This window comes from Vipera berus, assembly GCF_964194415.1.
Source record: "Vipera berus genome assembly, chromosome: 1".
Lineage (NCBI taxonomy): Eukaryota > Metazoa > Chordata > Lepidosauria > Squamata > Viperidae > Vipera > Vipera berus.
Window position 1 is genome coordinate 290,690,535 of NC_138202.1, and position 14,068 is coordinate 290,704,602.

Sequence of the window (14,068 nt, forward strand, 5' to 3'; positions counted from 1 at the left end):
CTTTTCTTGTCTGCCTGCACCTTTGCGGCCTCCTCCACTCGTACTAAGGCCCTCTTCACATCCCCCCAAACCCCCCTAATGTGGGCTATCCAGTCCTGGAGTTGACAGGGGGAGGGGTCCCACTGCGAACACTCAGGGATTGGGATGAAGTCCAGACCTCAGCTGTTCGGCGGCCGGAGAGAGAGCAGTCAGCATGCAGCCAGGAGCCTCAGCTGCTCGGAGGTCAGGCAAAGGGATTCCTCAGGCAAAGGGGAATTCCCCTCCCTTTCCCTTCCCTGAAATGGCAAGCCCACAGGGCTTGACAACTGTGCGTGCCTTACAATATCATAAAAAGTTACAAAGTACTAAAAAACAATTAAAATTTGTATTGAAAGGTTAAAAGTTAAAAGTCAAGATGATAGGTAGCTTGGGAATGAGAATCTTTTCTACCCCAACAATAGTGAGATTGGCTCCCACTATTCTGACCTTGAAGACTTAGCTAGCCAGGAGTCCCAAGGGGAGGAGTACCATGCTGAAGGTGGTTGATAGACTAATAGTAGATCCCATCTGCTCCCCTGCTCATTTTGCTCCCTCCCCTCCCATCTTTTAATTATAATTTTGTATTCTTTATTGTTATGGTTTTTACTATGGCAAAATAAAAAAAATAAAATGACATAAAAATAATAAGAAATAATAAAATAAAATAATAAAACAAAAATGGTCAGGCTAGTTTAATGTCACATGTCTTCCTTTCATTGATCAGTGTGGATCTTCTGAGGAAAAATAGCTAGGTTTCTTCCCAGTTCTGTTTTTTGCAAACACTGAAATTAGCACTATTTCTTTGTTTTTTTAAAACATGTTTAGTATTCTGGATCCATATTATTCCTTTATATATCAGGGATTTTTTTTACAAGTTTTATATTTATATTTATAGTGTATACATCCAAAATGCAAAGGACGTGCTTTTTTAAAAAAAAACCTGGTAGATCTTTTGCTTAAAATGAAGAAAGATCATAAACATGGCCTTTCAATCATGGAATCTTATTGGACCATCAGAGATCCCATTGTGTAGTAGCTTTGCTTCTTTCTAAGTGGGTGATTTCAGTCTGTGACAGTAGAAGGATCATCCAGTAGTCCTTTCCTGTTCTTTTAAGATCATATGAAATTGATGGGGAGGAGTTAAAGTGTGGTATTATCTGTATTCCAATGATAACTAACTTTAAGTCATCAGTTGTAGGGAATATAGTATTTTATCAATATTCCTTTCTGGTGCCTGGAGGCTGGAGGTGGAACAGAGCAGACTGAAGTTGAATCTAAGTAAGATGGAACCGCTGTTTGTACATTGGGGTTCTCTGTTGACACCAGTATAATTGTCAAGCTCAAAGTGGCCATGTGAGGTTGCGACCATTATTGCTACTCAGCTTGCCAGGACACTAGGGAGGAGTGGGGGCAATGAAATGCAGGGTCCAGACAACAAAAAGTCAGCCCGTGTGAATGAAGGACGTTCTAGCAGGCATTTCCAAACCCACAAAGACACTTTCTCATAACAATAATTTGGGACTTGATTGGACCATGTGGCCTGCACTAATATTTTAATTATAGTGATTTGCGCAGGAATTAATCAGAGCTGGTTTTGCTTCATGTGTGCCAAAGTGATTTACTCAATAAACTTTTGCATTAAGAGATTGGATTGTCTCGATGGTGCATGCTTGATTGGGTTTGTTAGTTGGAACTCTGACAATAATCTCTTGATGGCTAAGCAATAATCTGTGAAGAAGTAGATTTGGTATTTTGGGGTTCTTCTTAATTACTGGAATGGCTTTTGTAGATCAAACTGCAGCATATGATACTGTCAACCAATAGAATATTATTACATAAGGTAAATAATCTTATTTGAGACAGTAGGCTTACTAGGGCTATTGACATTCTGCTAAAGAATCAGAGATTTTTCATGATGCTTAATGGTTAAGAATAGTAGATGGATGTTACAGAAGAATGGACTGCCACAAGGAAATGTATTGTCTCCAAGTACAATATATATACAAATTATCAACCAGTTCCTGACAACACCTGGTTATTTATCTATGCACATGAGATAGCAGTGGCCACACGAGGATCAAATTTTGATGAGGTAGCTGGAAGACTCACTGTAGCACTTGAAAAATTAGGACAAAAATTATACCTTCAATCATTTGAGGTCCAATATAAGACACAAGTGTGTGCTTTTCACCTTTGAAACTCAGATGCAAGGGTCAAGTTGAATATTATATGGCAAGGGAATTGAATATAGTACTGAAATATCTCAGTGTGACACTTAATAGGATGTTTTCATTTGAACAACACTCCCTGAATACTAAGGCTAAAGTTAGTGCAAGGAATAACATTATTAGGAAATTGACAAATTTTACATGGGTGCCCCATGTTAAGAATAGACTTATTTAAGATATATTTTTCTTAGTTTTAATACAGCATCATCTCTTACTTTATCACTGTTTTTAATTTATTTAATGTATTGTTTATGTATGTATTATTATACAGTAATACTATACTGTATACTATACTGTTCATCAAAGTTCTACCTCACCTACCTCACCTAAGTGATTCTGGACAGTTTACAAATAAAAAAACTACTGTTTTAATATTTAAATTTGTTTTTTTAGTTGGAAGAGCTTTAATTTAATTGTGTCCTTTTAACTATACCGTGGCTGTTTTAAAATGTATCTGAGGGTTGCTAGATTGTGATGAGGGGTAAGTATGATAAATAAATAAATAAATGTGCATCTTAGGGAGGCCATCTGAAAACATGAAGACCACCATAACTATGCCCTGATTCCTTTCTGATGGCAGTCTAGTATTCCAGTTAAGAAAAATTATAAGGAGGTTAGGAATTGGGATGGATGTGTTCAAGGAGGTCGAGACAAGATGGTCTTTAAATAGTTGGTCCCAAGATGTTTAGCAGAAAGCCCAGCTTGTTATCAACTCAAATAGTTCAGCCCATCAAAAAGAAGTAGTCCAAGAGTCCTCTGATAAATACCTATTCCATCTTACATACGTATCAATGCTTGTGCATTGTCTGTATATGCATATTACCTCTGTTAGGATTAAATATATGTCAGATAATAAACTAAAGTAAATCAATTTTTATCTGTAATGCTTAATTGTAAAAGAAATATGGTGTGTATGCAGGTACAGGAAATACCATGAGCTTTTATGTTAGAACAGTGAGCGTTTAATTAAAACTTTAAAAAATTACAAAGCAGCAGTGTTTACATTCTATCTGCTTTAGAGACTTTCTTTGAGTGGAAAATATGAATCTGCTAACAGACATTTGTAGCAGAAATTCAGGATTTGCTTCCTCAAGCTTTGTTTCATTCTTTTCCTATATCCATCCCCTCAGGAACACCTCAGTCTATTTTGAAATGGCCTCCTATCCTTCTGAGTGCTTAGCATTCCATTACTGAAGGGAACCCATTTGATAGATTTCTTAATGTAAATTATTCTACTTTAAAATACTATTCTAATATAGCGGGGCTGGCCGAGAGGCTTTGCGGGAGCCTTGCCGGAGAGAGAAGTGGGAAGCTTGGACAGCTGTGGCTGGTTTGGGTGTGGCGGGCGTGGATCTGGCAGAAGAAAGAAAAGGGGAAGGAGAAAGGGGAGTGGGGGTGGTTGTTGTTGCGGGGGGAGAGACCAGGTGAAGCTGGAAAGGAGTTTGGGGTTTTACGTGAGTCATTCCTCAGAAATAGGGGGGGGGAGAGAGAGTGAGGAAGCGGAATTTTATTGCTTTCTTTCGCAAGAGGATATCCTGAGTAAAGGGAGGAGTGAGAGTGAGAAGAGGGAAAGGTTGCTGGGGTTTTAGATTTAGGTTTTAACTAGAAACGAAGGTGGTGGTGGGGAATTTGGCATAGAGAGACCTGGGACTATGAGTGCCGACAAAAGAGAAGGAGAGGCTGCTTGCTGCTGCTTCAGAGACCAGCAGCCATCTGAACTCTGATCATTGTCACCTGTGCAAGCTGTAGGCAGTGTGGGGAGTTGCCCTCGTGGGGTGAGCTGTTGCTGCGGAGCACTGACTATCTTCACTCGGGCTTTCCATTGCTGCCTGGAGCGGAGAGCTTCCCCCTTCCTGTTTTTCCAAGCAGCTGCTACAAGTTATTGACTATTATTGCCACAGCTGCCAGGGGGCTAATAAACACTGTCACACACTGACTGCAGCGGTTACGGGTTGGCCTGCTTGTTCCTGTAAACCCCTTGAACGACGAGAACCTGCTACCCCTTTCACATCGTGTGAGCTCCTGCTAAAGAAAGGACATTCTATCAACGCTTTGAGAGTGTGGCTGCTGAGCGTAACTGGGGGGGGGCGGCTAGGAGGGCCTGGGCTTTGGGGGACTCTTGAGGGGGTAACGCTACAGTAATACGAAACGGTTTGGAAAGAATCTTATCTGAAACATATAATTCTGACTGTTGCATTTTTAAATTTCTTCTAGAGAACATCCAAAGCTACTGATCACGGTTTGCCTGCCCTTTCTGAACTTGTTCCCATCATTAACGATCAGTCTCAATATATTAATCATTTAGAAGATGAAGTCAAGTTTTGCAAGGTATCGTACATCTTACTTATGATCTGTTATTTTGAGGCAGCTTTATTCATTTACTATTAACATTTGAAGTTTTAACCCCACAATTATGCATGTTATATTCTAAACAAGACAATTTGTTTCGTAACAGAAAAGCAAGCATTTCATTTTATTTTTATTGATGAAAAGTATGTTTCAGTCGATAGCATTAGATGTACCTGAAGTAGGAAGTAATCATATTACCATATTAAAAACATGAGGATTTGAACAATAAGTAACAGTTTACAGATAGTTCTCAACTTATGACCACAATTGAGCCCAAAATTTCTGTTGTTAAGCGAGACATTATGACCATTATGACATTATGACCTTTCTTGCCACAGTTATTAAATGAATAGTTGCAGTTGTCAAGTTAGTAACATGGTTGTTAAGTGAATCTGGCCTCTCCATTGACTGCTTATCAGAAGGTCACAAAAGGGGATCACATAACCCCGGGACACTGCAACCGTCATAAATATGAACCAGTTGCCAAGCATCTGGATTTTGATCACATGACCGTGGGGATGCTGCAATGGTCGTAAATGTGAAAAACAGTCATACAGTAAGTCACTTTTTTCATTGCCATTGTAACTTTGGTCACTAAATGTACTGTTGTAAGTTGAGGACTACCTGTAGTTGCCATTTGAGTAGATTAAGAGTATATTGACAGCGGGATGCTAATTTCTATTCTCCGGTGTTTTCTAGTTATACTTCCCTAACATAGCTCTATATCTGTATCTGGGTAGCATGCCCCTTCCTATACGTATAATTTTGGCCCACATGTGCATAGTTTTCATATACGTTTCTCATTTGTGACCTGCTGGTTTCCCAATTGACTGTTGTCTATGGAGATTCTCAGTCATCCAGGTCATGGTTGTCCCAAAGGTGCTTTTTCACGAGGCCTAGACTTTCTTGGGGTTTTTTTGAAGACGTTTTGCTTCTCATCCAAGAAGCTTCTTCAGCGAGAAGTGAAATGTCTTCAAAGAAAAACAAGAAAGTCCAGTTGCCTCGTGAAAAAGCACCTTTGGGAGAACTGACTTCATCTGTCAAAAGCCAGTAGTGAAGATTGCAAATGACGATTATGTGACTGCAGGACACTGTAACTATCATAGTTGCAAAGTGGCTGCCAACTACTCAAATCATAATCATGTTACCTTGTAGACACTATGCTGGCTGCCTCTTTGAGGATTGTTTTTTTTTCTCTTCTCATTCAGCACTGTCGTAACTTCAAATGGCAACTGAACAAATGACAGTCGAGGCTTCCTTGAAGTTTGTTAAAATGGATTGTTTTTCATTTTGTATGTAATAAAACTTCCCCCTCTTTGTTTATTGTATTTCAGAACTCTACGCAGTTTGCTAAGCAAATGATAAAAACACAGTTCTTTTATTTTATGCAGGTTTAAGGAATAAGGAAAATTTATTTTTTAAATTCATGTTTTATTAATATTAGTAGTATTTTGGTGAAAAATTATCTTTTTATTAAAGGAAAAGGTCTTTGGAGTATTCCAGTAGCATATTATCTCAAGCATGCTAAAACTTGCCATAAATCCCTTTTTATTGTTTTATCTGTCACTAAATTAGATAAGGTAAAATAAGATAACCTTTACTGTCATTTTTTTACTGTGGGCACAACGGCACACATCAAAAATGAAATTTAGTTGCCCGCTCTCAAAGTGAAACACATACAGTACATGACACACACCTAGCCATACTATATACAACATATGTATAGACCCACATCCCTACATATACGTAACAAATAAATATTAAATACTGTCCATCTTGAATATATAACGGAAGGAGGAAGCTTGAGAGTTCACAAGGTTAATGCTGTATGGAATGAAACTATGCCTGAATCTGGAAGTTCTGCTACAGATACCACGAAGCCTCCTAACAGAAGGTAACAAGGAAAACAGGTTGTGAAGAGGATGTGTAGTGTCCCCAATAATCTTACAGACCCTGCTCAAGCAACGCTTCTGTGCTGTGTCCTGAATGGAGGGGAGGGAACTGCGAAATATCTTTTCGGCCATCCTCACTGTTAGGATATGTTGTTGAAAAAATGGTTTGTTTAACAGAGTATTATTAATACACAGTGGAAGTTGTACTGGGACTTTTAGGCAAACAGTAATGCACTAACACGAGTTTTATAACTTATTTTTACTCAGACAACAAAAAGAAACACAGTAAGAAATAGTCCAAGTATCAATCCAGTATCATGCACATAAAAGTCAGTCCATAAAAAACATAGTATCAAAATACAAAAGCTGCTTACCAATATCAAAAACAATATACACTGTAGCAAGCAGTTGATTCTTGAGAGAATAAATATCAAGTTAGCAAACAAGAGAACAAGAGGTATCCAAACACTAACATCAAACACATATACAAGAGCAACTACGTGTAACATCTAACTCTCTTTTATGTGGAATAATTACAGCCACACCCTTAGGCCGTTTAACTCCTTAAAGGTGCTTTTACTCCATTATATAATATTGTCACCCAAATCAAGTTTAATCTCTAACAATCTCCCCTTTTGGGTGGCATATTATACATATATTTTCACAATCTCAAATTACACATATCACAAACAGATTTATGCTTTATAGCACCCTGAGCTTTAGTAAACTGGTCAGCAATATTATCTTCAGTTGCACAATATTCCAGTTTAATCAAATTATCTTTAACACATTGTCTGACATTTAGATACCGTAGATCCGTATGTTTTGATCTAGTTTTCACTGCAGCATTAGTTGCTAATTTTATAGCTGCTTGATTGTCTTCATACACTTTTATTGGTTCATTACAATTTAAACCCATATCAAACAATAATTGTTTCCATACCAATAGCTCAGTACATAATAAAGATAAACAAGAAAATTCGGATTCAGTTGTTGATAAGCTTATATGCTTCTGTCTGTTAGACCTCCATCCTACTAAAGCGTTTCCCAATAATACAACCAATCCTGAAGTGGATTTTCTGGTTACAGTATCAGATGCAAAACTAGCATCTGCAAATGCTTTTAGTTCCAATTCCTTTGTTGGCTCTAGATATAGAGAATAATGTATGGTGTGCTTCAAATATCTTAAAACTCTTTTCGCACCTTGCCAACATCTGGTTGTAGGATTCTCACAATATCTAGCTAAATGATTAACTGTAAATGCTATGTCAGGTCTTGACCAGTTACATAAATACATCAAGCTGCCTATTAATGATTGATATATCTTTTTATCAAAGACATTGCTGTTATCTGCTGAACTCTCAAAACCTTGAACCATAGGTGTTTTTACTGGTTTACAGTTTTCCATATTATAACGTTTCAGCAAACCATTAATTTCTTAGCTTGAGACAGTTTAAATCCTTTACTAGTCCTGACAATATCCAGCCCTAGATAATGACTAATAGCTCCTAGATCTTTTACTCTAAATTTTCTTTTTAACCCTGAAATTATTCTTTCAGTTTCTGTTTCATCTTTTGCAATAATAGCAATATCATCAGTGAATAATAATAACAATGATAATTCACTATTTTGCTGTTTTATAAATAAACAAGGATCTGCAATACTAGCTTTAAATCCCAAACTATTTAACTCTTTTACTAAACATCTATTCCACTCATAACCTGACTGTTTTAAACCATACAAACTCTTATTCAGTTTCCAACAGTACCCTACCTTACTTTCTATTCCTGATGGAACTTTCATATATATATCATGGTTTAATGTTGCATGCAAATAAGCAGTTTCAATATCTACATGTTTTATACTATAATTCTTATTTGCTGCCCAAACTAAAGCAGCCCTAAGAGTGGAAGCTCTTAACGTTGGGGAAAATACTTCATCATAATCACTATTATTCTGTGCAAATCCTTGAGCAACTAATCTTGCTTTATGTATTACCTCTCCTGTAACACTTTCTTTCAGTTTAAAAACCCATTTACATCCAATTAACTTTTCTGTTTTAGGTATTTTAACCTCTTGATAAACATTAAGATCTTGCAAAGACTTTATTTCTTTATCCATAGCTACTTTCCAATTCTTTCTTTCATTCTCAGGATACATTTTTATTTCTTCAACATTAGAAGGTTCAATGTCTATTTGACAAATTAAACCTGCCTCGAAACGATCAGGCTGTCGTCTTTCCCTGTTAGACCTTCTGAGAATTATTGGACTTATAGGTACATTTACATTATTATCTTCTTCCTCTCCTGTCTCCACTATCAGTGGTTCTTGTTTGATCTCTCTAGCAGGTTCCTCCTCTTCTTTATCACTTTCATTTGAGGAGTTAGTTAAATCTTGTTGAGGAATATATACAATATCTTCTACCCTTTCCCAGCCTGACTGTTCTTGAAAAACAGCGCTAGAACTACAATAAATGTTTTTAGTACCTTTCTCCCAGAACCGATAAGACTTATGGTTTAACTCATAGCCAACAAAAAATAATTGTTTAGCTCTATGTTCTCCTTTATTTCTTATTGAACTTGGAATATGTACCCAAGCAGGTGTCCCAAATGTGTGAATATAACTAAGATTTGGTTTTCTCTTATACCATAAGGTATAAGGAATTTTACCTGTAGCTGAACTAACCACATTGTTTAAAATATGATTAGCACATTTTGCTGCTTCTCCCCATAAGCTATCAGGTAAACCAGAATCTTCAATCATAGATCTAATCATAGCTTGCAATGTTTGGCCCCTCCGTTCAACAAATGCATTATGCTGAGGTCTATAAGGAGCTGTACGTCTATGCTCTATTCCCTCTGAAACTAACAGCTCATTGAACTGTTTATTAACAAACTCAGTTCCACTGTCTGTTATTATGGTTTTTACATTTAACTGAGTTTTCCTTTGTACAAACTTGAGCCAATTAGATATTGTTTGTATAGTTTCAGTTTTTGACGTAAGGAGATAACAGAACCCATATCTGCTATAATGGTCTAGAATATTTAATATGTAGCAAGCACCCCCTAAACTGGGTTTCATAGGACCTATCAAATCCATAAATACCAGTTCTAATGGAGTTGTGGTTTTAAATCCATCTAACCTATTAGCTGGTGCTGCCCTGCTCTTTTCTCTACCACATACGTTACACTGCAGATATTTCTTACAAGCCTTTAACTTAAACCCATTAGACAAAGCTACAGTTCTTTTTAGTGTATTAAAATTCACATGACCCAATCTTCTATGTAATAAATGAATACATTCATCATGTGGTTTTTGATTTGTACAAGTAGTAGCCATTATAATAGGATCATTGCTAATTACAAACAAACCATCTTTCATATTAGCTATTAAGTTCACTTCATTCTTTTGAATAAGACATTCCTCCCCTTGGAAAGTAACTTTAAAACCTGCTTCCAATAATGCCTTAACTGATAATAGATTATAATCACATCTGGGAACATATAGCATTTCCAAATTTTGTTTTAAAAATGAACAGTAAACCTTACCCTCTCCAGAGACCTTGACTCTCCAGCCATTAGCCATAGAAATATATTTTTTACTAGACCTTATATTCTCAAAATCCCTTTTTATTTTTGAAATACAGTGTGTAGCTCCACTATCTACCACCCACCAATTGTGGTTATTAGTAGTTCTATTAGCTACAGCTACATTAATCAGCTTTTTATTCTTTCTATGGCTTTCCTTTCTCTGACAATTACTATTCTGACAAAACTTAGCAATATGTCCCTTTAACCCACAATTAAAGCATTTCCTTAAAATATAAGCAGATTCAGTCTTCTTTATTTCTTGTTGCAATGGCTCTCTCAACTGTTTTCTCTCCATACGACATCTTGATTCTTCCAACAACCTTCCAGTTATTGAAGAAACAGTTAGGTCTTCTTTGGACAAAACCTCCAAGGACGATACAAAGGCATCGTAGCTCTCATCCAATGATGATAAAATGATGTAAACCTGGTGAAGCTCTGAGAAAATAAGTTCTTTTTCTTGCAGTTCCAACAAAGTTGCTTTTATAAAGTTAAGGTGAGCTAACATATCGCCATTCTTTTCCAGTCTAGCTCTAAATAGCTTTCTGGTAAGATTTATATGAGCACCAACACTGTCCCGAACAAAAATCTTTTTCAACTTAGCCCAACATTTAGCAGCTGATTCTTCTCCACGCACATGGACTAGCTGTTGGTCTCCTAATGTTAGCCCAATGATAGATAAAGCCTTATCATTGTCTTTATTGAAGTCTACAATCTTCTTGTTATCTTCTTCATTAGTTGGATCCCAGGCAGTTACATCAGGAGGATTATGGACTATTTTCCAAAGACCTTGATTTTGTAATAGCAAACTACATTGTGTAGACCAGGATACGTAGTTTGACCCATCAAGCCGGGTAATGCAGAATGGATTGAATAGTCCTTGTGCCATTGTCTGAATTTGAAAACTCAGTTAGGAAATATAAATACAATACTGTGCCTGTCCTCAGCACCACACTGGATCTGGGCCCATAACCATTGTTAGGATATGTTGTTGAAAAAATGGTTTGTTTAACAGAGTATTATTAATACACAGTGGAAGTTGTACTGGGACTTTTAGGCAAACAGTAATGCACTAACACGAGTTTTATAACTTATTTTTACTCAGACAACAAAAAGAAACACAGTAAGAAATAGTCCAAGTATCAATCCAGTATCATGCACATAAAAGTCAGTCCATAAAAAACATAGTATCAAAATACAAAAGCTGCTTACCAATATCAAAAACAATATACACTGTAGCAAGCAGTTGATTCTTGAGAGAATAAATATCAAGTTAGCAAACAAGAGAACAAGAGGTATCCAAACACTAACATCAAACACATATACAAGAGCAACTACGTGTAACATCTAACTCTCTTTTATGTGGAATAATTACAGCCACACCCTTAGGCCGTTTAACTCCTTAAAGGTGCTTTTACTCCATTATATAATATTGTCACCCAAATCAAGTTTAATCTCTAACACTCACCACTCTCTGCACCGCCTTTCTGTCTGAAAAAGTGATGCTTCCAAACCAGACTGTGATGCTGTATGACAGGATGCCTTCGATCGTCCCCCTGTAGAAAGTGGTCAGGACAGGGGAAGGAAGATGTGCTTTTCTCACGCAACGCAGAAAATACAGGCACTGCTGTACCCACTTCACCAGTTTCTCACTGTTGAGCGACCAAGCCAGCCTACTTATTAGCTGCACACCCAGCAATTTGATGCTGGTAACCATCTCCACAGGTGAATCATTAATGCACAGAGAAGTGTGGCTGTGCCTGCCTTTTCTGAAATCGACAATGATCTCTTTGGTTTTTCCGGTATTTAAAACTAGGCTGTTTTCCTTACATCAGTTCACCAACCCCTTAACCTCCTTGCGGTAAGCTTCCACCTTGTCATCATGAATAAGACCCACTACTGTTGTATCATCTGCGAACTTCACAATATGGTTGGTGGCAAACCTAGCACAACAGTCATGGCTCAACAGGGTGAACAGCAGCAGACTTAGGACGCAGCTCTGAGGAGAAACTGCTCAAGAAAATGGTATTAGAGGTATTTGTTCCAACTCACACATATTGGGGGTAAGAAAATCAAGAATCCAGTTGCACAAAGGACTGTTTAAGCCTAAAAGGCCTAGTTTGTCTACTAGATGCTGGGGAATGATTGTGCTAAACACCGAACTGAAGTCAACAACAACAAACACACATGAGTATTTCTTTCCTCTAAGTGCTTCAAGCTCAGATGGAGAACGGAAGAAATAGCATCCTCCGTAGAGCGATTTGGTCAGTAGGCAAACTGAAGCAAGTCAAATGCTGGCAGCAGTCTGGATACAATAATGTCCTTTATCAGCTTCTCAAAGCATTTCATAATGGTGGATGTCAGAGCAACCGAGCGGTAATCATTAAGGCCTGTAATTGTGAACTTTTTTGTCACTGGCAAGATGATGGCCGTCTTAAAGCACGATGGGACCACTGCCTGCTGCAATGAGAGATTGAAAATATCTGTGAGAACACAAGCCAGCTCATCTGCGCATTCCCTAAGGACATGTCCAGGGATGTTATCTGGTCCTACTGCTTTCCGAATGTTAACTTTCTGCAGTGTTTTCCGGACAGAGGTGACATCAAAGCTTAACACTTGCTCGTCAGGATGGGGCACGGCTTTCCTAGCAGGAGTGCTATTTGATGCCTCAAATCTACAAAAAATGTATTCAGTTTGTTTAGGAAGTCTGTCGTCCTTGCATCTCGATGGAGTCACCTTCTAATCCGTAATGGCTTTGTAATCCGTAATTTTAGCTATGGTTCCATTGATACGAATTTTTATGCAAAATTAAATGTTAACTATGCTTCTGTCATTATGTTTGTCAGGAGCACTGATTCTGTGTTTAAATAATAACATATTTGTAATATGCATACTCAACTTTCTAGGAAGAAATATCTGAACTGAAAGCACGTATACATGTTGTTGTACTTGAAAATGAGAAGCTACAAAATGATCTAAAAATGGAAACAGAGCAGACTTTGAGAGAGCAAACTGTCATCAATGCCTCTGTAAGTTCTGTGGAATTTAAAATGTCAAATTAAAATGAAAACGTACTCTTAAAAGTTTATTTAATAAGAAATCAATCTGTAGGAAATTTAATAATGCATCAAAATATGTCACATACCTGTAGCTTATGTTACCAGATATATAAACAGAGAAATAGATCTGTATTGCACATAGCGTTCATAACGATAGAGTTAATTTAATTTTTCGTCTTTTTATAAAATAGTAAGAACTCAAAGGAACCTCAGAAATCATCTAATCCAAACCCCTGCTTTAGGCAGGATCTGTTAAAACATTTTGGGTAAAGAGCTATCTAGTTTCTGTTTGAAGGAGAGGTCAAAATCTAACATAAACATAGCCAAACTAAAAGACAGAAGGACATTAACCATGTCCTCAGACATAACAGAATCAAGCTTAGTCTAGATACCGGTAACATCACAACTGGGTTGGACTTGCCCAATCAGAATCCAACTTCAAGTAAGATTGCATGAATATTTCTTATCATGGTCTTGCAGGTGATCCTGAGGCCCAACCTGTCCTGACTATGAAGCGGGTTACTCTAAATAGGGCTGCTGGGTGATATCAGAAAATGCAATAAGCGTGGAGAAATAGCAAGGTTTTGTCACCTGTATTGTCATGACATAGGCCTGACAATGACTGTTACTCAGTTGGATTTATTTGTTTGTCTTCCTCCATTGGCACTTGAGTCATTGATTCGGACAAAGCCTTCTGCCCTTAAGTTTTCTAAATGTGAAGGACATAGAGATAGGTTTCGTTTATCACTAAAAGTCTCATCTTGTAGAACAGGATACACTGCAAATAGAAATAAATAGAAATAAACTTAGTCTTCATAAATTAATAAATGCAGTTTTGTTTAAGTATATATTTTAATGGCTTCATATAGTGACAATTAATGGTTGCTTTCACCCATTTTATCAGCAGAATTTCACTTGTGCAACATTGTTTTTCT

At 37.3% G+C, this 14,068-nt stretch overlaps 1 protein-coding gene across 1 annotated transcript in view; it reads left to right on the top strand.

Moving 5' to 3' along the window:
• SDCCAG8 (SHH signaling and ciliogenesis regulator SDCCAG8) overlaps positions 1-14,068 on the top strand; it is a 139,689-nt gene that overhangs the window by 13,638 nt on the left and 111,983 nt on the right. The window contains 2 exon segments of the mRNA XM_081315960.1: positions 4,461-4,574; positions 12,981-13,103. Of these exon segments, the coding sequence (XP_081172086.1) occupies positions 4,461-4,574; positions 12,981-13,103 (237 nt within the window).